The following is a 25,054-nucleotide window of genomic DNA, read 5'->3' on the forward strand; positions in this document are numbered from 1 at the left end:
CTGGCTTCTTATTTACTAGATGTCAATAGCACCCTCTGCCCAATGTGACAACCAAAAATGTTTCCAGACATTGCCAAATATTCCCTAGGGGAGGGAGAGTTAAAATTGTCCTTGGTTGAGAACCATGGTTCTTAAGGGACTTTGTGTAAACTTAAACACTCATATGTGAGAGCTAAAAAGGAAAAAAAAAATTGATCTTGTGGAGATGAGGTGTAGAATGATGGTTACCAGAGGCTCAGAAGGGTGGTGAGGATTGGGGATAAAGAGGAATTAGTTAGTGGGTACAAAAATAGATAGTAGAATTAAGATCTAATATTTGGTAGTGTAATAGGGTCATTATAGTTAATAATTACATGTTTCAAAATAACTGGAGGACTGCATTTAGAATGTTCCCAACACAAAGAAATGGTAAATATTTGAGGTGATAGATATCCTAATTACCCCGATTTGATTATTACACAAATGATCAAATGCTTGTATGAAAATACAGCATGTATCCCATAACCTACTGTTCTGCACTTATAAAAATTAATTTAAAAAACTTAAGCTGACATTGATCTTAGACTCTAAAACTTCAGGGCAAAATATTTCTTAGAGAACTAGCAAAACCCTTCATAGAAGCAGCCAGGGATATTAACAGGCATAATTTATTAGAGAAAAGTAATGTATGTGATTGGATGACTCAGTATTTTCATTTTTATTTTTGTTTTGTTTTGTTTTGTTTTGTTTTCAAGGAGTCTCACTCTGTCACCCAGGCTGGAATCATTGGTGCAGTCTTGGCTCACTGCAACCTCCACCTCCTGGGCTCAAGCAGTTCTCCTACCTCAGTCTCCCAAGTAGCTGGGATTACAAGTGCACGCTACCATGCCCGGCTAGTTTTTGTATTTTTAGTAGAGAATGGGGTTTTACCGTGTTGGCCAGGCTGTTCTCAAGCTCCTGATCTCAAGTGATCCACTTGCCTCGGCATCCCAAAGTGCTGGGATTTCAGACATGAGCCACCATGCCCGGCCATAGATAACTCAGTGTTTTGATTACCTATACTAACCTGCCCATACTGGGGATAGTGCCGAGATATACCTATTGATACAGAAATTACCTGCTGGTTTTGCCCTTCCAAATAAAAGATCTAGCATATCCTTCAAAAATACAAAAATTCCCTTCCTATATTTATTTGGTTTGTTCCTAGGGGAAGCATTGGAAATTTTAAGGCAGTGTGGTGGTAACAGTACACTGGGCCTTCTGCTTTGGTTATGAAGTTTATTTGCTACTTCTTTGTTTGCCTGAAAGTTTTATCAGAGATGGACATGAAGCAACAGAAGAAGATGTTCAAGAAAGTTCGAGGGAAAGAAGTATATATGACTATGGCTTACAGCAAGGGAGACCCCCTCCTCCCACCCAGGCTACAGCACAGTATGCATTATGGGCATGATCCTCCAATGCACTACTCGACAGCTGGCGATGTTATGTCTAATGAACATTTTCATCCTCAACATCCATCTCCAAGACAAGGTCGAGGATATGGGATGCCCAGGTAAAATGTTGATAGATTTGTATTTTCATTGTCTAGGGAAATATGAAGCAGTTGAAGAGATATAAGAATATAGAATGCCATCGAGATGAGTGTCTGTGTGACATACGGATTGTATTTCCTTAATGATAGATAGTCTTAATGCCAGTATTGCAGAGAGCAGAGCTCTTTCTAGTTGAATGTATTTAGAAAGATGGGTTAGTTCTATTTGACTACAGACTGACTACTTAGGATTAGTGAATAGAGAATTCTATTTTCCTTTCCCTTTATTCTTAGAAATTCGTCTTGGTTTATAAACAGGCACAACATGCCGGGCCCTAAAGTTGGTTTTTACCCAGGCCCAGGTAAAAGGTGCTGCCAGAACTATGATAACTTCTCTTACAGATCTCGGTAAGTGTTGTGTTAAGAGAAAGTGGGTAAGCCTGATTTCATTGCTGAACATTAATGTTTTAAAAAGCATCAACTTTGAGATATTCGAACTGTTATTTGTAAATTAGGAAGAAGTTACTATATGTCATCATTTCTACTTTTTAATTATTTGAACCACTTAAGTTCATTTAGACGTAGTCACCGCCAGATGAGTTGTATGAATAAGGAGTCCCAGTATGGATTTGCTTCAGGGAATGGACAAATGCCCAGGGGCTTGGAAGAAACGATTACTTTTTATGAAGTTGAAGAAGGGGATGAGACTGCTTATCCAACTTTACCTGTGAGTGGATCAAAGCTTTACTCAAAAAGCTGTTTACTTGTTTCATTTATTTTTTTGAAGTAAAGGCAATGTGGATAAATTTTAGATTTTGTACAGATAAACCAAGGCTTTTCTGGAAAATGACAATGAGAAAAGAGACATTTTCTCCCACCTGTTCCTAGAGAAGGAAGTAGAGGTAGACTGATAATCTCCCTATATAGTATGGGTTGATATTTTCTATTTTCTTGATGATTACTTCATATGTTTTGTATTCTAAAGTGCATGGAAAACATTTAATTACGGAGTTCTCTTACAACATTAGTTCACATTGTTAGGCTAGTTTTTTTAAGTGCATTTTAAAACATTCCTCTAGCTGTTTTTTTTTTTTTCCTGACTCTATAGTGAGAACTACAGTGTGTATGTGTCTCTTTGATACAGAATCATGGAGGTCCCTCTTCAATGGTTCCTGCTACTTCAGGATACTGTGTTGGAAGGCGGGGACATAGCTCGGGCAAACAGGCTTTGAATTTAGAGGAGGGCAATGGCCAGAGTGAAAATGGTGAGTCAGTAACATTTAAATATTTTTTAAAAGATTCTTGTGGCATTAGCACATCAGGGCAGTGAAGTAGACCAATTTGTTTTTGGGGTCTCTGTTCCAGTAGCATAGTTTGGAAAGAGTTATATAAGTTCTTATTGCTTGCTGGGTTTTGAACATGTCCTGGTATTTCTCAAGAAGAATGGACTTCTATTTCAATAGGCTGCTACATTGTTATAACTTGTTTTCAGCTCTCTGCCTAGGTCTTTATTGAGTTTTGACTTGATGTCAGATATCATTATGGGAAAATCTATTCCTTATTAGTAAGGCACTATTTATAGTTGCCCTCACCATTTGTATAACTACATTAGGCTTTTTGTGTGACTGGCTATTATTTTTTAAGACTGCTATGAAGTAACTTCTTTGCCAAAATAAATCTATTTAATCTATAAACATTACTCTTTATTGAACCTTATGTGATACCCATTCTACTAAGTCATTATATTCATAGTATAGTCCTTCGTGTGTTCTTCTGAGGAATGTGCTATCCCTATTTTACATATGAGGAAATTGAGATTCAGAGGGTAAATGACATGGCCAAGGTCATATCCTTGGTAAATGGCAGAGATATAATTTTTTGTAACTCTTTTATTGAGATATAATTTACATATCATACAATTTCAGCTATTTAAAGTATACAATTCCATGGTTTTTATTCAGAGTTGCATACCATCACCACAGTTAATATTAGGCCATTTTTATCACCACAGTAGTGAAACCCCGTGCCCATTAGGGCCATTCCCCATTTCTCCCAGTCCCCAGCCCTTAGCAATCACCAATCTGTTTTCTTTCTCTATTGATTTGCCTCCTATGGACATTTTATATAATTGGAATCATACACACACACATACCTTAACAGTTTTTTTATATTGCCTCCTACCATGGAATGTGTTTATTTTTACTTTTAAAAGATACTGTATGTGCCTATTGTAATAATTGTGGAGCATTGAGTAGCTTGAGGCATTCCGAATAACTTATTAATAAGTTCCTTATTTTCTTATGGTATTTTTTTTGTTACTAGTGTAGACAAAAATCGATATTTTTAGGAATGTAATAAGTGAAAAAATCTAGTACAAGAATGATCTGTGAAAACTTTGTACATGTGTGCATATATGTGTTTAAGGACATTTACTGTCTGCTCTTATTTACATGACCCTTTTGTCTTTTAGCTCTATGAGTAGTGTGGTATATTTGAAATAACCAAATCTTTGCTCCCACTTTAAATCTGGAGGAGTTGCATGTGTGTTTGATAAGCGGTGTGTTTTAGAATCAAATTTACTTTAGAACTGTGGGGTTATATTTGGTGGAAAACCATCCAATTGAGTATTGACTTTGCATTTCAGTGGTGCAGAAATCTTAAAATACTTAAGTCTGCTGAGCCATCCTTTGAGGACACACTGATTTTGCATGTATTACTTACATGAAACAGATTGAAAAACAGATGAGGCATAACATATTCCCTTAATGTCCACCAAAGGAAACAATGGATTACACTCATTATCCATAATCCATTTATAGTGGCCATTGAGTATTTAGTATATGTAAAGCACTATGCTAAGTTATTTTCACTTCTATTAACCATCCTCAAAACGCCTATGAGCTCTAGATACTGTTATTCCATTTTACAGTGAAGAATTGAGGCACAGAGATTAAATACTTGTCTAAAGTCATGTAGTTAATCACAGTTCACATCTAGGCAATCCTCACTCCAGAGCCTATGTGCTTAATCACCACACTGTAGCCTCCCTGGAAAAATTGGGCACAACTGAGTTTTTACCTCTGCCTGACCTCTAAGAGCTAAGCAAATTTTCAGAGGTGAGATTTGTAAAGTTTACAGCTAATCTCTGTCTTCAGTATTTGTTGACTAGTCTGAAAGCTCCTCTCACTTTCCAGGATGTGTGCATTTTAGTTTTGAACATATAACCATAAAACTGGAGGAAAAAGCAAGTGCTGACCATTTGGCTCTGCTGAGCTAAAAAAGACCTATATAAACACAATTCTTGTGTCTTTTTATCCCAGGGGAATATCATGAAGAATATCTTTATCCTGCAGGTCAGTAAGATCTATAAATGATCTGACATTCATCATTGTTTATAGAATTTCAAGCTATAAAATAATGCTCATTTTTTTACTTTGGCTATATTCTCTAGAGCCAGACTATGAAACTTCAGGTGTTTATAGCACAACTGCATCTACAGCAAACTTGGTAGGTATTTAATAATGGCAAAGAGTTATAGCCTCTACTATTTACTAGGGTACTGTTAAGAGCTATACATATAAATGTATTTAAATCAGAACAACCCTGTGAAGCTTAGTATCATTCTCATTTTGAAGATAAAAAAATTGAGACAAATTAACTTATTTTCTGGAATTAATCTATTTAGAGAGATTCTAACAGCAATAATGATCTTTTAGAAGATGTTATGATTTTTTTATTAGAATGGATCATAAATCTCACTTAATATAACAAAAGGTTGCTTCTCCCTTATGCTGGTAGAAGTCTATAGAAGGGCTTGCTCAGGTACTCAGGCTGATGGAAGTTTGTCCATGATTGCTAAGGTAGGAAATAAAATTTGGTAAATGGTGCACTGGCTTCTACAGCTTCTACCAGAGATGATACATGTCACTTTCTTTTCCATTTAACTGGCCAGAGCAGGTACCACTGAAGAGTTTAACTTCTCTGTGCCTGAAAGGCAAAAAGTTAGAAACATTTTAACAGTGTTAAGAACTGTATCATTCAACTTGCCCTCTCTCTCATAGGCAGAACCGTTGTTTCTACCTCAAAGGAGGCACCTAAAAGGTCCCATTCAGTGTAATCAAACTCATAGCCATAGATTTCTGGGCTGTGTGTAGTACTTATTATATTGGGTCCAGATGTGGCTTCTTGTGATCTTGAGACCAAAAATACAGATTTTTTTTAACCCTCTCTCCCCAGTTTACAATACTGAAGCAGGCACTGAAATTCCCACTCAGAAAGGGGGAAAATGGGGGATAAAAAACAGTTACTGTCCTGTAGCAATTCTGAGACCTTAAGGGCCCCCAACGTACTCATGGGGACTCGTCCCTGAAGAGTTCTCTTGTTCATTTTCTGAGGCTCTTGGCTACTCCCAAGGCCCATCCTTGCTTGGCAATATTTCAAGTAGGCATTGGAGAATAATCCTTCCTTAGCAACTGAGCAGCTTTCTAAGCTTGCTACTTAACAGCAAATTGGAGGCCCAAGGATGGTTTTATCTCAATTGAATGGTTTTAGTTTTGGCTCATGATTTCTTTGGCTGTGAGATTAATTTATTCTGCTTCTTTTGATTTATTTTGGTTTCATGTACCAGTAACCATACTACAATTCTTTTCTATAAATAGACTACTAAGACTTGCTATAATTCTTTGTGTTTTTAATCCTTGTATTTTTCTCTGCTTGATTGCAAGTGGCTTCAGTTTATCTTGCATTGATGGAAGAGCCATGCCTTTTGGAAACTTTTCTACAACCATTTTGTTGAAGTGCAAGGATTTACTAGGTGTTATACCCTTAGTTGAACTCTGGCTTTGAGACATCTTATTACATTCAGGGGTTTTTAACAAAAGAGTTACTACAAGGTTAAGTTTTCATGTTGCCGTTATTCAAAGCATTCGTCAATATTACCCTTTATAGTTTAGGGTTGAAACAATTGTTCCTTCGACCCCATGAGTCTCTGTATGCAAGGAATCTGTTCCCTTTCATTCCTGCCTACAAACTACTAATTGTCTCCTACACACAGTTGTCTTAAAATAACTTGCTTTAAACCATACCAACAGTAATCAAAGCACAATACTAACATCCTGTCTTCTAAACTGCTTACCCTGAGAGCTACACGTTCATAATTCCTTCTCAATTAGGATTTTGTTGTAGCCGTACCCTACTTCTAGTTACCAATTTCTGTTTCAGTCCAGCTAGGTTATGCTGCACTATAATAACTCCCCTGAATCTTAGTGCCTTAACTCGGGAAGAGTTGTGCTTGCTAATGTTATATAGGTTCAATTCAAGCTGGTAGCAGGCTTCCAGACTATGACTGTTCTTCATAGTCACTTAAGGACCCAGGCTGATGGACACATACTATCGTGATCATCACAACAGGGCAAAAGATACAGAAATTGGACATTGACTCATAACATTTCTGTTTATATTTTATTGACCAAGTAACATGGTCATTCCCGACTTTGGATCGAGCTGGGAAGGGCAGTCCTACCATGTATCCAGGAGAACTGGAATATTTGTAAGGAACTTGAATAACTACCTTATATTCTCTAATTATGACTAATTAGAGAATTAGTCATAATTAGCTGTGACATCTTAATATACTAAATGTTTGTTTTTACTGTTTAGGCAATACACCTTAGGAATGAGAAGAAAACTCTGATACGTAATTTTCTTTCTGTTTTTTCTCCTTCCCTTACTTTGTTCCTTCCAGAGAAAGTTTTCTCCCCCTTTTCCTGCCACCATTATTATTCTCATATCATATGCTTTTGATATTACTTCTTGAAGTAGCCATCCAAGTGAAAAGGCAAGTAAGAATTTTACCATGAGGGAAGACAAGAATAGATGCTTTTTTTCTATTCCTTCAGTTTCTCTTGTCACATGTTCCTTTTTGTTCTGAATTTAAAAAACCCCAATAGCTTTCAATCTCTTCATATATTCTACTCCCTCTACCCCCATCACCAAATCCATAGCAAATGTCTGTTATTGCTAAAATAAAGGAGAAATGTCTTCAGAATTACCAGTGTACGTTTTTTAAAAAACCTCATTTTTAGTTTTTAATTTCAACAGGTTTTTGGAGAATAGGTGGTGGTTACAATTAGTAAGTCCTTTAGTGGTGATTTCTGAGATTTCAGTGCACTCATCACTTGAGCACCAAATGCGTAGTCTTTTATCCCTCAACCCCTAGCTTACGTTCCTACCAACAGTATAAAAGCTTTCCCTTTTCACCACATCCATGCCAACATCTATTTTTTATATTTTTGATTATGGCCATTCTTGCAGGAGTGAGATGATACCACATTGTGGGTTTTATCAGCATATGCTTGATAATTAGTGATGTTGAGCATTTTTTTCATGTTTGTTGGCCATTTGTATGGCCAAAATTCTCTTTTGAGAATTGTCTGTTCATGTCCTTAGCTCACTTTTCGATGGGATTTTTTTTTTCTTGCTGAATCCAGTTCCTTGTAGATTCTGGATATTAGTCCTTTGTTGAATGTATAGATTGATAGATTGCAAAGATTTTTATTCCACTCTGTGAGTTGTCTGTTTGCTCTGTGTTGTGCAGAAGCTTTTTAAATTAAGTCTCTTCTATTTATGTTTGTTTTTGTCCAAAGCAGGACTCTTTGAATAAAGATATCTAGGCATAGCCTTCTAAGAAATCGTGACCATTTATTTCTGCTTCTTATTTCCATGCCTAACACTCAACTAAATGTTTCTCAAGAAGCGTTTGGTATTCTGAGCCAGGGAAAATGTCTGCTTTTTGGCAGGGGCTTTGGCTATACTTGAACACAAACTTTGTGAATGTCCATGTTAAGTGGGGCTCACTTTTTCACAGTAAGGTTCCTCTTGTTGTTTCCTGTGATTACGTTTCCCTGTTCTCTCTGTGCTCTTATCAGTGTAACCAATTTCTGCTGCTAGAGTTTTTGCTGCCACGACAAGCTATCATGCATGAGTCCAAGCCATTCAGATTTCATTTTTGCTTCTAGAAAGACACAGTCTTGAGTCAGAGGAGAATGATACTTGAATATTACAATATCTGTTAAATCTCACTTAGAGAAAATGTAGCTGAATAACCAATATACCCTTGTACCCAGCTACATATTCAGATAGAATGCCTTTTTTTTTTTTTCAAAACTATTGTTGGTCCTACAGTACTTGAAGGTTTTAAGGCAAAGGTCACTGAAAAAGTGTTTAAATTTCAATTATCAGTTACGTTTTAGTATCTACATTTAGGACTTGAGTTAGATGTGTTGGGGATTTCTGTAGATAGGTAACAAAGCAGTCCCCTAAATCACATTTTAGAATGATAACTTTTAGAGCTTTGTCTTAGGCGTTACTTCCAAATTTGCATTATTTCAGGACTGATCACTTTCATTTAGTTTTAAAATACGTTGAAACAAAGCAAATTTCTTATTGTCATGTTGGTTTTTTTTTATTTAACTGTATTTTTGTATTTATTAAAGTCTCTTCAGGACAGAAAATCATGTTCTATGTCTCCTCAGGACACAGTTGCCTCATACAACTACCCCCAGAAGGTAATCTTAATAGTGTTATTAAGCAGTTACAATGGCCTGAACAGAGAAAAAATTTCTCTTTTCATTTACCTTCATTATACTTCAAAGCAACTGCTTTTGTTCCTTTAGGTATTATTGTACCTTCTGGTGTCTGATACAGTGATTAGTAAATTCATTCAACAAATTATTGAATATCTACTGTGTTCCAGACACTGTTCTGTGTGCTGGCTTTAGATTACTCATAGTCTACTGTGAGCCTCTTTTACATAAGGAGTGAGTTAATGTAAATTACCTGTCAATTCTGTCTCATTAACGGAAACTTATTTTAAAGCTTTCCTATAGAATGGAGAATCAGCATTAAAAAGGTAGCTGAAACCATAGAAGTAAACAAGATCATTCTGAGCAAAGGAAGAGATTGAGAAGGGCATCTAGAAACAGCCTATGGATTGTCAAATCTTAGATAATGGGTAAGAAGGAACAGCCAAGGAGGGAGTAAAAACATGAGAGAGGAATATTATGGAAGCCCTAGGAAGAGAATGTTTCAAGGAGCAGCCTGGTGTCAGTTGCTGCCAAGAGGTCAAGCAACATAAGGATTAACAAAAGTCTACTAAGATTTGTTGCCATAGAGACCACTGGTGACTTTGAATACAGTTGCAGAGGACCAGTGTGGGTAGCAACCACACTGCAGTTGGGTGTTAAGAAAATGGAGACTGCCAGTGAGGACAGTGTGTTCAAGAAGAGTCCGTTACCATTTATTGACTATCTTTCTATGCAGATCCCTGTGCAGGGTGTTGTGAAAAAATAGTTTATTCTCTTAAGTAGCTACTGCGTAAGCAGAAAAAAAAATTGCAGTCTTATAATGTAATAAAAAATGCAAGGCACCCTTTCTCTTTAAAGTGTAGACCAGATGCGGTGGCTCATGCCTGTAATCCCAACACTTTGGGAGGCTAAGGTGGGCAGATTGCTTGAGCTGAGGGGTTCAAGACCAGCCTTGAAAACATGACAAAACTCTGTCTCTATTAAAAATATAAAAAATTTTCTGGGTGTGGTGGTGCATGACTGTAGTCCCAGCTACTCAGGAGGCTGAGGTGGGAGAATCATCTGAGCCTGGAAAGTGGAAGCTACAGTGAACTGAAATCATGCTACTGCACTCCAGCTGGGCGATAGGAGTGAGACCCTGTCTCCAAAAAAAAAAAAAAAAAAAAAAAAAGGTTTTAGCTTGTGTGGGGGCCATATATATGCATGTAAAAATGAATATATATTACAAATCTCTGGAATAATATGCAGGAAGCCCAGAGGTTAACTGTTTGGGAGCTGGCAACTAGGCAGATGGAGGACAGGGCTTGGGGGGCAACTTTCCATTGCATACGATTTAATACTTGATTTTCAAATCATATTAATGTATTACTTTTTTAGAAATAAATGAATTAAAAAATTAAAGCTCTCAAGTCACCTATGATCTCCTGAAAGAAATAACATTCCTGTTTAAGGTTTACATGAAGATTGATTTTCAGTGTTTTAGTTGTCAAAACTAATTACTATTTTCTGAAGTTTAGGATCAGATAACAAACTATTACTGTGTGAGAAACCAAACTTAGAGTTTTGAACTTTCTTCCACACTTACAGGTGATGGGAACTTTTGTACCAGTTGCAGCTTCCTGTGCCAGTAATGTTCCAGCTCCAGACTTATCTAACTGTGAAGCAGTTAATCAAGCTATTATTACCACTTCAGTTTCCTCACAGAATGCTATACAGCCTCTATTTGTATCTCCACCTACACAAGGCAGGCCAGGTAGGTTATTAGCGGTTGCGTACTTTGGAAGCCTCTTTTCCTATTCATGATCATGCACCTCCAGCTATTCTAGTGATTAGATATCATTAGTTTAATTTCCAGAATTAAATTTATTTAACCTACTTAATAAAGTATGTTCTGCCATTGAGGATTTCATGAGATTTGAGAGTCAGGGATTTAAGTTTACTGCAAATTTTGCTCTGGTAAGATTTTATACCTATCATTTTGCTACCTGCTGAATTAGGGGACTTGTACTAGTTTTTCAAACCATTAGTTAAGTTTTATCATGTAAGAATTAAGAGAGAAATGTTTCTCACTTTATAGCAAACTTTGCGGGAATTCTATAAAACACATTCCTTTGTAATGAATAATTGTCCTGTAAATATCATAATAAAAGATAGAGGCTCTAGAATTTAAAAGATCTGGGTTAGAATCCTGGTTTTGCAACTTACTGATTCTATAATTTTGTACAAACTATTGAAGCTTTTTATCTGTGGCCTGGGGGTACTGATAGTACCAATTCATGAAGTGGTTTTGGACTTTGAATGAGTTAATAACATTTTTAATTTTCAGTAGAATTCTAGGAAGGTGGTGTCAACAACAGCATTATCTTCTCAATCTGAATCTCCAAATAAAAATGGAAATAGTGAAGTCAAAACCCATGACACCTACAACAAAAATAAGTGACAAGGTATCCCCATGAACCCCAGAATTTAAGCAGGTAGGCACAAACCACCAGTCAGAAGACTTGCATGTTATCAGGGTCTGTGAGGGAGCAAGAACATAGAAGCATTGAGGATGTTGTCTTATATACATGAGAATTCCAGTGAATAAGAATGCACTGAAAAGTGGGACGGATAATTTGGAAGCAGCAGCTAAAACTGGGAAGGGATTTGGTGTCTCTAATACTAGGTGAGTGCATGAGGCATAGTAGAGGACTTAAAGGGCTTGAAACAGTTTAACCTCTACTTTTCAAAATTGACCTGCCAGAGCTCCCTTTTAGGATAATATTCCACACTGGGAAGAAACTGCTAAGAGTGGAATCTGAATTGATCAGGATAGAGAAAAGAGCAGGTCTGGAAAAAGAACAAGAGGGTTAAGGTCAAATGTTATGCAAATACATCTTAGGGAATAAAAAGCAGAATAATATCCCTACAGGCAGTGAAAACATATTAGAAATGAAACACTAAGCAGGACTAAACAAACTAAAAACCATGACAAACTATTTCAAAATGAGCTAAAGATACTAAGAATACAAAACATTTAAGAATAATGTAAATCAGAATTAGAAAAACTCACTGAGGTGATAGAACTCAAGAAATAATTATAAAGGGGAGAAGGTAATTTTAGTAATGGAGACTAAACTATGAGCTTGAGCAAATGCAGGTTGAGTATTCCTTATTCAAAGTGCTTGGGACCAGAAGTGTTTTGAACATAGGAATTTTTTTTTTCTTAGATTTTGGAATATTTGCATTATACTTGTTGAGCATCCTTAATCTGAAAATCCATGATTCTCCAGTGAGCATTTCCTTTGAGCACTATATAGGAACTTAGTTTTGGAATTTGGAGCAGTTTGAATTTCAGATTTCCAAATTAGGAATACTCACTCTGTATGTGCAGCAGATAATGTGTTAAGAGAAATAAGGGTGCTGTAGGCTTTAATTTTTTTTTTTTTTTTGAGACAGGATTTTGCTGTGTCACCAAGTAGAGTGTGGTGGCATGATCATGGCTCACTGCAGCCTGGATCTCCAGGGTTCAAACGATCCTCCTGCCTCAGCCCCCAGTAGCTGGGACTATAGGCACGCGCCACCACACTCAGCTAATTATTGTGTTTTTGTAGAGACAGGGTCTTGTCATGTTGCCCAACCTGGTCTTGAACTCCTGGGCTTAAGTGATTTACCCACCTCAGCCTCCCAAAGTGCTGGGATTACAGGCATGAGCCACCATGCCCAGCGATAAACTTTTTTAAAAGATAAAGATGTAAGAAGGGTGAAATCTAAAATTGAAAAAAAAAAATGAGGATAAAGATTTTAAAGAAACATATTTGAAGTTAGGTAAATAAGAGCAAGCATGGATAGAAGTCCCTGAAAAAGAAAACCAAAGTAAGGGAACAAAAATACCAAAAGCTATAATTTAGAAAACTTTGCTGAAGTTTAGTATTAGTTTGTTTCCACACTGCTATAAAGAAATCCCTGAGACTAGATAATTTATAAAGGAAAGAGGTTTAATTGACTCACAGTTCTGCATGGCTGAGGAAGCCTCAGGAAACCTTCAATCATGGCAGAAGGTGAAGGGGAAGCAGACACGTTCTTCACAAGGCACCAGGACAGTGAAAGTGCAGGGGAAATGGCCATTTATAAAACTATCAGATCTGGTGGGAATTCATTCACTATCACAAGAACAGCATAGTGAAAACCGCTTCCATGATTCAGGAGATTACAACACAGTTTACAATTCAAGATGAGATTTGGGTGTGGACACAAAGCCAAACCATATCAAGTTTAAAAAGTTTTAAAAGTACATACTTGAAACAGTACCCTGAATACCTGAGAATATTGACCCAGAACAAGGAACAGCAGAATATTCTAATAAAATTACTACTTAAGTCCTGATATCTAAGTTTATGGCATGTAAGAGAAATATAATGCTAATCATCAAACTTTGACAGTATTGCTTTATGCTAGAAGAAAATAGAATAACATTTAAGATACCCAGGGAAAGAATATGTGAACCAATAATTTTGTATCTAATCAAAGTGATTTTCAAGCACAAAGGGCAACCTGTAAGAACCCAATAATATTATTCCCATGAGCCCTTCTGATGAATCTCTGAGAGCTGTACTGTCAAGCAGGGTAATCACTAGCCACCTGTGGAAATTAATTATAGTTAAATAAAGTAAATCTTTATTTCCTCAGTTGCATTAGCCATATACAAATGCTCAAAGCCACATGTGGCTAGTAGCTACTGTATTGGACAACACAGATAGAGAATATTTCTACCATCACAAAAACTTGTATTGGACAACAGTAGACTAGAGAATGAACTTAGAGTTTTAGGCTACCAGAAAAATTAGAGACAGACCAATTAGAGATGTTAGAGACATAAGAACGTGATGGCAAGTATTAAATACATAGTTACCTGTAGAAGTAAGACAAATGAGGGCTGAGAAGTTGAGACTATACTATGTAATAGGCTTATGTTTGGAGGGTGTAGATGTAGTTATTTTTTTTAATGGTAGAATTGAGTGAATATGGACAAAGATGGGCAGAGCATTTTTCATGTTCTCAGTCACATCAGGTTCTTTTATTTAGATAATCAATGTTATTCTGAGACTGTGTAATGTGGGCTAAAGTAAATGAGTAATTACGGGATATTCTAATTTTATCCCCTGTGTCCTTGTGAATCAGGATTCTTAGTATGGAAAAAAGGTATTGCAGTTGTTGTAGAGGCTAATTGAAAGCTTTTATAGTTTTGAATTTGAATTAGAAGTATCAATATGAACTTGAGATATCTTTAAATATATGTATATGTTTCCTTGCTCTGTCCACTGAAAGGCCTGTAAACAATAAGTATCCCTAATACCTAGTTTTTGGTCTTAAAATACCATTTATTACTGTAAAAAAGAAAAAACTGGGCTCTATGGAGAAATGTCTGATTCCAGGTCTGGGCAGGAAATGTTCAAGATGAGCCTGGAACATCTTATCATATAAGATAGCAAGGAACATATCAAAGAGTATAGGCATTGTGTCAAAAGGACTCAGAAGCCATCACAAAAGGATTCTCACTGGCCAAAGATGGAACAATTTGAGCCTCAACAATGATCATTGCACTAGATTGGAACATGCCAAGTATGTCGAAGTTCTTAATGATATTTTTTTAAATTGCTTGCTTTAAGAGGATGATAGGAAATAAATTCATTTTCTTGAAAACTAGAACATGAAATAAGCATTTATTCTGCTTGCCTTTTATGAACTATACCACTGATTAACCAAATAGATGAGGGGAAGTATCTCTTTGTAATAGTATTCTAACTAATCAATAATCAATAAAAAAGTGACAGAATAATTTTGCAGTTCCCATTAAATGGATGGACATTAAACATCAGTAGCTACTAAGATTGCAAAGATAGTCAAACATTAGCTATAGATGTGCCAAAGAAATCAATCCTGTGTCTTATTCAGTCTCCTGGATCTAACTACCTATTGACAGGAAATACAGAATACATGTTGAATTGCACCATGAGTATGTAATCTGCAAAATCCAGACTGTGGGAAGCTTATCAGGTCAAAGTGCCCAGATCCTTTAAAGCAGAACTGTCAGGAAATAGACGAAGGAGGGACCAATACATTAGGAGATTCAAGAAATAGCCAATTTTTTTAATGAACAAGACTAAAAACTAGTAGTGTTCATGGATGCACATTTGAGTGACAAAACTCTGAAAAGACCCCGAGGAAGTGATTACTATTTAAAGTCAAAATAATTGTTGGTTTTGTTAGGAGGGAAAAAGAGACTAATGAAGTATTTCTAGACATGGGTAGTATCCACGTTAAAATGACTCATTAAGCAATATGTATTTGATTAGTTCGCTGTATCTGTTTCATTTATAAAAAGATAAAGTAGGCTGGGTGCAGTGGCTCCCACCTGTAATCCCAGCACTTGGGGAGGCCAAGGTGGGTGGATCACCTGAGGTCAGGATTTCCAGACCAGCCTGGCCAACATAGTAAAACCCTATCTCTACTAAAAATATGAAAATTAGCTGGGCATGGTGGCAGGTGCCTGTAATCCCAGCTATTTGGGAGGCTGAGGCAGGAGAATCACTTGAACTCAGGAATTGGAAGTTGCAGTGAGCTGAGACCACACCGTTGCACTCCAGCCTGGGCAATAGAGTAAGACGTCATCTCAAAGGAAAAAAAAAGTGCTTAGCACAGTACCTGGAACAAAAATAATAAATGTTATTTAATGATGATATAAATTTTTTACTGGAAATGTCAGTGTAGACCCTAGTTTTACTACATTTTGCTAGTTGTAGGAGAAAACATTTGCTGTCTGCTTCCAGCAGCTGTCTGAGCTTAAATTCAAGTGATAGATGAAGCAAGAATTGTAATGTTTTATTTGTGGAATCATTGAAAGATTACCATTTAAATGACAGATTTTTCTTAAAATGTACACTGCCTTCATTTGTTTACTTTTTGTTTAGTCACTTAATGAACCTCAACTGTAGATCTGCTTTACTAGATCCGGCTACTTTTTAGTTGCTCTTTGTCATTCTTGTCCATCCTCTAGATGAAACAACTGATTTTTCCCACTTTGTTGTTCATATCTCTCTCTGGCAGGCCCCTCCCATCTTTAAGTGACTGCTAATCTGCCAGGTAACTACATGTGATGATTGCCCTTAATTATGAGTCTCCTTTTAGGCGTTAAATCCTGTCAACTTAAAGCTCTGGATTTCAGTAAATGTTCCCAAGTCTTTTGCCAGGGCTGGGATCAGTGACTCTCCCTGAGTGCAAAATTTAATAGAATGTCAAAAAAAAAAAAAAAAAACCAAAACACATACAAACACACACCACAGTAGTCAAGATAAATAACACTTTAATTCATCATTAAAAAAATAAAGATTAATATAAAAAAATTTGAGTACAAAGTATCAATAAAGACCAGATCTGTGGACCAGGTTTAAGGTGAGTTGAGTGAGGCATATACTCTTGGGGTCATGCAAGTACAGGGTTGGATCCTGTCTTTATTAAAAATTTTGATGTTGTATTCATAGCAGTTTTCTTTGTGTTAGTTTGGGTAGCCCTTTAAATTTTGCACTGCTGCATCTCACCATACCTTGGCCTTGGCCCTGCTCTGTGATTTTTGGAGAAGCAACAGTATCTTATTATATATTATGTTCTTATTATGTTCTCTTCTGAAGTGTCCTGAGGCAGACTACAGCTACAGGGATGGGGGAAATCAGCATTCTGAATGCATTACATTGATTTCTACTAGTATTTTAGAAGACGTTTCTATAATTCGTGAGCCATCTCTTGAAATGTATATGTTAAGCCTGTGGAGCTCTTTGTAAGTCTAAGGATGAGATACTGATGCATCTCTATAGAAACTTGAAATTCTAAAAGCTTTTTTGTGGAGGGTTTATTGTAACACTGTGCATTTATACGGAAGGTGAATTCAGACAAAGTAACCTCCAAATTGTGTCTACTCTTGATTCTTTCAGGCCCGTGAGAATGTATTTAGCCGTTTGTATGTCTAGTAGTTGGTTTTTACCTAGTGATCTTAATAACATTCTACTATCTTTAGCTAACTGCCTTTCTCCATTTGCTTTTTTAAAAAAGATGGTATGATTTGTTTTCAGTGCTAGTTTAAAAGGAGTAAGAGCAGAGTTTTGTTGGAACCATTTTATTAAAAAAAATCTGTATCTACATTTGGAGATATTCTGAAAATTAAATTCCTCTCTCAAAACTGTAAAATTAGACATTTCTAAATGTATGACAAGACTCCAAAACAGCTAGTTGAGCAAGCTCTAAGAATTTGCTGTTTAATTTAGATACAGTATAATTCATTTTTGGTGCCCAGTTCTGTGAGCTTTGACAAATGCAGAGTTGTGTAACCAATACCACAATTGAGATAATAATTGTATTACTCCTAAAAAGTTGTTTATAAAGTTTTAGATCACCCAAAGACATAGATCTATTACTGTTAGCCTGTAATTGTACAAATGATATAGGTGAGTATATTGTTAGTACTGATCAGTAAATGGAAACAATGTGGATTATGTCTTGCTAAAACATCAGATTAACAAATTCAACTTGTGTGAATTGTTTCTATGCTAACCTCAGTGTGCTAAAACTCTGAGTTTAAACCTTTATAGATTAAGACTGAACTTTCTATGTTTCTCAGGGTTAAAATGATAATGCAGATAACACAATGATGAAATTTTGTACTTGGATTTAAGCTGTTTAAAATCATTCAGTTAAACTTGAAGGGTTTGTATTAATCATCTTTTGTAAAAAGAAAAAATTAACAAATTTACCAGTTATGTTATATATGCAGGTATGTGTTTTAACTAGGCTGTAAACATGTTGTTTCCTTTTTCATCATAGGATTAGTATTTAAACATAATTACATCTGCATTTCTTATGTCAAGAACAAACTTTTAAATGAGTATTGATTGTTTCTAGGCTGTAGTAACAGGTATAGAAAGTTAAAAGGTTAAGATACTGTATATAGCCTGTTTTTAGATTCTGTACCTCCTTAGAAATGGGACAGTCATGATTTAAAGTTCCCTATATTCCTCAGATGCTACCAGTAGAAACCTTCAATGATTGCTAAAATCTGTAATCTATCCACTTTAGTCCATCTCTTATTAGCTTCTACATTTTGTGATTTGACCGAGAGTGACAGATTGCTGAAAACATTCTTAAATTTGCATTGGGTATTAAGCTAAGTAAAAATTTTGCTATAATTATACGTTTTATTTATGTACCTGTTAGCTAAGCGTTCAAAGTCTGATAATCAAAGCTCTGTGTCTTCCAGTTTGTTCCCTTTTAATTTCCAATAATTTTCTTAAATCAAAACGACCTGTAATAAACTAGTTCTCGATTGTTAACGTGTAAGAGAATGTTGACAACTCACTGTCCATGTTTTTTTTTTTTTTAAAGCCAAACAGTAAGATTTAAGAGTTCTATGACCATACTGGAGACAAGCAGATGAACCTACTGTTCATAAGGTGTTATAGTTGTATATTTCTCTGTTATGTTTTGTTTCTTTGTTAGTGATTGCCTCGCCATCCTATCCATGCCATTCTGCTCCTACTCCTCATGCTGGTACCTCTCTACCACTACCACCACCACCACCACCTCCTCCTCCTCCTCCTCCTCCTCCTCTTGATGTGGGAGAGGCTTCAAATTTACCACCACCACCACCACCTCCATCTTATTCCTGTGATCCAAGCGGCAGTGATTTGCCTCAAGGTAAGTAGATTTTGAGACTTAGGTGAGGGGTCTGAGATTTAAAAAATATTTTTAGAGCATCTCTCTCTTTGGTTGACCTATTGGGAAATGGGGAACCAAATGAAAATTGACTTGAGAACACAATGCAGCAAGTGACTAAGGAAAGGAGCAATTAAAAGCTGAAAACAGAATATGGTCTACATAATCAACAAATGAATGGTTGAGTTGATGTGTGCTGCTGTTTTTTTGTTTTCTTTCATTTTGGTAGCTACATGCCTACCCTGAAGAAGATTCTCAAATGGCTGTCTTTGATTTTCTTAACTGTCTTTTTGCAAAACAGGACTTGGTATCAAATTTTTCTTTATTTCTTAAATTGTTTCCGCAAGTACATGAATTATTGCAATATTTTATATTTAGAATTTCAACTGAATTTTAAAGATTTGAGGGAGTGGGGATTAGGAGTCTTATCTGCCTTGAATTTCTGCTGTGTTTTCTTAAACATCTACGGAGTAGTTTTTCATTGGAAGTTCTTTATTACCCCTCATTGACATATTGCTAGAGAGAATTATAGTTGAGAATTGTTTGTAGCTTACTTATACTTTCTTGCTATAACATTTCCTTGTTTCTTTTCTAGCTGCTTCTCTATTTTTTTTTCCAACCCCTAATCACCAAGATTTTTTTTAGCTCCCTTTTGTCTTTTTCCTATCCTTAAACTTCACTGTTATTTCTATGTAGTTGATTCTTAAATCTAGCTAGCCTTGGCATCAAAAGTTTTTAGTTACTTGTCTCCAGATACTTGCTGGACATTTTCATTTAGTTTTTAGCTTTCATTTCAGTAATGAAATTCCTCATATTTATCTTTTCCCCAAGTCACACAAAACGTTGACTTTTCTCCTTGGTTTTCTATTTTGTTAAGTGGTATCATTTCCACCTAATTTGCCCAGTATCTAAACTCTGATTCCTTTACTTCTCTCCCTTTCCTTACCTACCTATGCCTGAGATGTACTTAGTCACCACAAAATTCTGATTTTGTATTTTTCATATTTTGCTATGAATATATTCAAACATTCATAAAGTTGAATTTTAAAATGAAGTCTTATCTATCCACCTATATTCTATCATAAATGTTTAACTACTTTATCACATATCTATCCAGTCTTTCCCTCTATCCATCTCTATTAATCCATCTTCTTTTTGATACATTTGTATCATTTGTAAATTGTAGCCATTTGTACACTTCCCCATTAAAACCTCAGGATACATCTTATTAAGTAGATTTTTTTACTTTTTGATGTACAGTTTACATATAATGAAATATACAAAACTTAAGTGCACATTAGCTTAGTTTTAACATATGCATGCACACACTTGTGTAACCCAAATCCCTATCAAGGTATAAAGTATTAACATTGTCCCACAAAGTTGCCTCATGCTCCTTCCCAGTTTTTTCCATGTTCCCCCTAGAGACAACCACTGTTCTGACTTTTTTTTTTTTTACCATAGATTAGTTTTGCCTGTTTTAGAATTTTGTATAAATGTAATCTTGTAATATATAATCTTTATGGAAAGCTTCTTAAACTTGGCATGATTTCCGAGATTTGTCTGTTGTTGCATGTGTCATTAGCCCACTTGTTTTCATTGCTGAGTAGCATTTCATTTTATGACTATTCCAGTTTGTCCATTCTCCTGTTGGTGATAGATAGCTGGACTATTTGGAGTTTGGGGCTATTATGAAAAAAGCTGCTATGAACATTCTTGTAAAAGTCTTTGTAAACATACATTTTTATTTCCCTTGGGCAAATACCTAGCAGTGGAATTGCTGGGTCATAAAGAGATATGTACTTACTTTTATAAGTAACTGCCAAACATTTTTCTGAAGTTATACCATTTTACACTTCCACCAGCAGTGTATGAGAATTCCAGTTGTTTCACTTCCTCACCAACATTTATTGTTGCCACTTTCTTTAACTTTATCCATTCTGGTGACTGATCATGTTTAAAAAAAAAATCTATTTTGTAGAGCAGTTTTCTGTTCATTGCCAAATTGGGAGGAAGGCATAGGGATTTCCCATTTTCCACCAGCCCCCCCCATGTCTGTAGCCTCCCATATTATCAGTGTCCCCCCACCATACCAGCATGGTATATTTGCTACAATGATGAACCTACCTTGGTACATCATTATCACCCAGAGGCTATAGTTTATATTAGTGTTCACTCTTTCTGTTGCACTTTCATGAGTTTGGACAAAAGTATAATAGCATGTATCCTTCATTATAGCATCACATAGATGCTATAATGGAGTGTCTCTGCCCCAGAAATCTGTGCTCTGCCTATTATTGTTCATCCCCCATCTCCTGGCAATCACTGATCTTTTACTGTCTCCATAGCTTTGACTTTTCCAGAATGCCATATAGTTGCAATCATGCAGTATGTAGCCTTTTCAGATTGGCTCTTAGCAATATGTATTTAAGATTACTCACCAAATTATTATCTGAATGTACCACAGTTTATATATCCATTCATCTACTGAATAACATCTTGGTTGCTTCCACTTTCTGTTACAGTTGCCCTAAACATCCACATGCAAGTTTTTGTGTGGAAATATATTTTTAACTCCTTTGGGCAAACACCAAGGATTACAATTACTCGATTGAATAAGAATATCTTTTCCTTTATAAGAAACTGTCAAACTGTCTTCCAGAATAGCTATTTCACATTCCCACCAGCAATGAATGAGTGTTCCTGTAGTTCCACATTCATGCCAGTATTTGGTGTTGTCTGTTCTGGATTTTGGCCATTTTAATAGGTGTGTAATGGCATCTCATTGTTTTAATTTGCATTTTCTTTGTGAAGTCCAACATGGAGCATCTTTTCATGTGCTTATTTGCCATCTGTATATCTTTGGTGAAACATCTGTTAAGGTGTTTGGCCCGTTTTTAATTCAGGTTGTTTACATACTGAGTTCTAAAAGTTCTTTGTATATTTTGGGTAACAGTCTGTTATATGAGGTATGTCTTTTGCAGATATTTTTTCCAAATCGGTGGTTTGTCTTTTCATTCTCTTGAGTATCTTTCGCAGAGCGGATGTTTTTAATTTTAAGGAACTCCAACTTAAAAATTATTTCTTTTATGGATCATGCCTACGGTATTATATCTAAAAAGCAATTGCCAGACTCAAGGTCATCTAGATTTTTTCCTGTTACTGTCTAGGAGTTTTATGTTTTGCATTTCACTTTTAGGTCTGTGATACATTTTGATGACTTTTTTTGTGAAGTATGTAAAGTCTATGTGTAGATGCATATTTTTGCATGTGAATGTCCAGTTGTTTGGGTACTTTTTTCATGTGCTTATTGGCCATTTGCATATTTTTTGTAAAGTGTTCACATATTTTGACTACTCTCTTATTGGGTGCTTGTTATTGAGTTGTGGAAGTTCTCTACATATTCTCTATGCTAGTCTTTTGTCAGGTATGTTTTCTGAATATCTGCTCCTATTCTGTGGCTTATCTATTTTCTTCTTGGTGCCTTCTGATGAATAGAGGATTTTAATTCTGATGAAATCGAATTGATAATTTTTTTGGTGTGTATTGCTTTCTGTAATCTAAGAAACTGGCTGAGCATGGTGGCTCACACCTGTAATCCTAACACTTTGGGAGGCCAAGGCAGGCAGATCACTTGAGGTCAGAAGTTCGAGTCCACACTGGCCAACATGGTGAAATCCCGCTTCTACTAAAAATACAAAATTTAGCCAGGTGTGGTGATATGCATTTGTAATCCCAGCTACTTGGCAGGCTGAGGTAGGAGAAGCACTTGAACCCAGGAGGTAGAGGTTGTACTGAGCCAAGATCATGCCACTGCACTCCAGCCTGGGTGACAGAATGAGACTCTGATTCAAATAAAAAAATGCCTTACTCTCAAGTCATTATGATTGTCTCCTGTGTTTTCCTTTAAAAGCGTAATGCTTTTAGTTTTACATTGAAGTCCACTACCCATCTCAAATTAATTTTTGTGGATGGTATGAGATAGAGGTTGAGGTGACTTGTGTGTTTTTTTATCCTTTATGGATCTCCAGTATTCCAGCAGTACCATTTGTAAAAAAGGTTTTCCTTTCCTTGTTGGATCACTTTGGTGTTTTAGTCAAAAATAAAATGACCGTTTTAAGTGCAGGTCTATTTATGTGCCCTCTTCTATTGCATTGATCTATTTTTTAATCCTTACATCATTACCACATTGTCTTTTTAGTGAGATATTTGAAGTAAGGTGGGTAATTTGCATTTGTCTTAGACTATCAAATTTGATAAAACATAAAAGAGAAACCTTCTGGAAATTTGGGATTGTGTTTATAATCTATAGCTCAATTTGGGGAGAATGTCAGTTCTTAACAATATGATCTCTTTGAATTCATGAACATGGTGTCATAGTGTATCTGTCAATTTATTTAGGCTGCATTTGGTTTCTCAACATTTGTGTGTGTGTGTGTGTGTGTGTGTGTGTGTGTGTAGCAGTCTTCTTTTCTGTTAAATGTGTTCCTGTGTATTTGGGGTTTTGGAGCTATAGTAAATAGAATTTTAAAACTTTTATTTTCCTGTTTTGTCCTGTACATAAATATAGAATTGATTTTTGCATGTTAACCTTGGCTGATTTATTAAGAATCTGGGTTTCACAGAGGGTTTTAAAAAAATATCCATTGCCTCTTTCCTTGATCATGCATTTATCACCTTGTCCCTGAACAATTAGAGTAGCTTCTCCATTGGTCTCATTACTCTGGTACTGTTCCACTTTGTATCTCTTCCTAGCTCAGAACTCTTCAGTGATTTTTTGTTTTGTGTAGATTAAAGTTCAACAGACTTAAGTATGGCATTTATGACTTTCCACAGTCTAGTCTCTATTCCAATCTTATCTCTTTCTGCTCCTATGTGAACTCCGTGTAGTGGATTTTCTTCTCCTAAGCATTTGCTGTCATTATGATTCAACTCAAATTCTTTCCCCACTCACTCTCCCATCTAAGTTCTATTAACCGTGAGAACATATCGTGTATTCATTAGTAGGTGCTCCCCATTCTCCCTGGCCTTAGCAGTCACTCCTCTGTTTTATCAATGGATTTGCCTATTCTGGACATTTCATATAAATAGAATCATAAAATATGTGGTCTTTTGCAACTAACTTTTTTTCTCTAAGCATACCGTTTTCAAGGTTCATGTTGTCACATATATCAGTGCATTCTTCTTTCTTATGGCCAGAACATTTCAGCATATGGATGTATTGGCATATTCCATTTTGTTGTACTTTGTTTTATTGTATTTTATAGATAATGTGATTTTTATTGTTTTACAAATTGAAGATTTGTGACAACCCAGTGTCAAGCAAATCTATTGGCACTGTTTTTCCAACAATATATTCTCCCTTTTCTCCCTTCATTTCTGTCAGCATATTTTTTAGCAGTAAAGTGTTTTATTTATTATTTCTTTCTTTCTTTCTTTTTTGAGATGGAGTCTCTGTCACCCAGGCTGGAGTGCAGTGGTATGATCTCGGCTCACTACAACCTCCACCTCCTGGGTTCAAGTGATTCTCCTGCCTCAGCCTCCCGAGTAGCTGGCATTACAAGCGCCCACCACCATGCCTAGATAATTTTTGTATTTTTAGTAGAAATGGGGTTTCTCCATGCTGGCCAGGCTGGTTTCAAACTCCTGACCTCAAGTGATTCACCTGCCTTGGCCTCCCAGAGTGTTAGGATTACAGGTGTGAGCCATTGCGCCCGGCCAGCAATAAAGTATTTTAAATTTAAGGTATATACATTGTTTTCTTAGATCTAACATTATTATTCTCTGAAAAGACTACAGTATAGTGTATAAGCGTAACTTTTTTTTTTGAGATGGAGACTTCCTCTGTCACCATGCTGGGATGCAGTGGCATGATCTTGGCTCACTGAAACCTCTAACTCCTAGATTCAAGTGATTCTGCTGCCTCAGCCTCCTGAGTAGCTGGGATTACAGGTGTGTGACACTGCTCCTGGCTAATTTTTGTATTTTTAGTAGAGTTGGGTTTGACCATGTTGGCCAGGATGGTCTCAGTCTCCTGACCTCATGATCCACCCACCTCAGCCTGCTGAAGTTCTGGGATTACAGGAGTGAGCCACTGTGCCCAGCAATAAGCATAACTTTTATATATCCTGGGAAACCAAAAAATTGGTATGACTCACTTCCTTGCAATATTGTCTTTATTTGTTCTGGAACCAAACCCATGATATCTCCAAAGTATGTC

General features: G+C 36.2%; 1 protein-coding gene across 1 annotated transcript in view; it reads left to right on the plus strand.

Moving 5' to 3' along the window:
- ALG13 (ALG13 UDP-N-acetylglucosaminyltransferase subunit) overlaps window positions 1-25,054 on the plus strand; it is a 75,549-nt gene that overhangs the window by 40,240 nt on the left and 10,255 nt on the right. Inside the window, 9 exon segments of the mRNA XM_003735803.6 lie at window positions 1,288-1,531; window positions 1,805-1,918; window positions 2,081-2,237; window positions 2,655-2,775; window positions 4,831-4,863; window positions 4,962-5,017; window positions 9,004-9,075; window positions 10,681-10,846; window positions 18,619-18,816. Coding sequence (XP_003735851.3) covers window positions 1,288-1,531; window positions 1,805-1,918; window positions 2,081-2,237; window positions 2,655-2,775; window positions 4,831-4,863; window positions 4,962-5,017; window positions 9,004-9,075; window positions 10,681-10,846; window positions 18,619-18,816 — 1,161 coding nt within the window.

Source organism: Callithrix jacchus, chromosome X (assembly GCF_049354715.1).
Source record: "Callithrix jacchus isolate 240 chromosome X, calJac240_pri, whole genome shotgun sequence".
Lineage (NCBI taxonomy): Eukaryota > Metazoa > Chordata > Mammalia > Primates > Cebidae > Callithrix > Callithrix jacchus.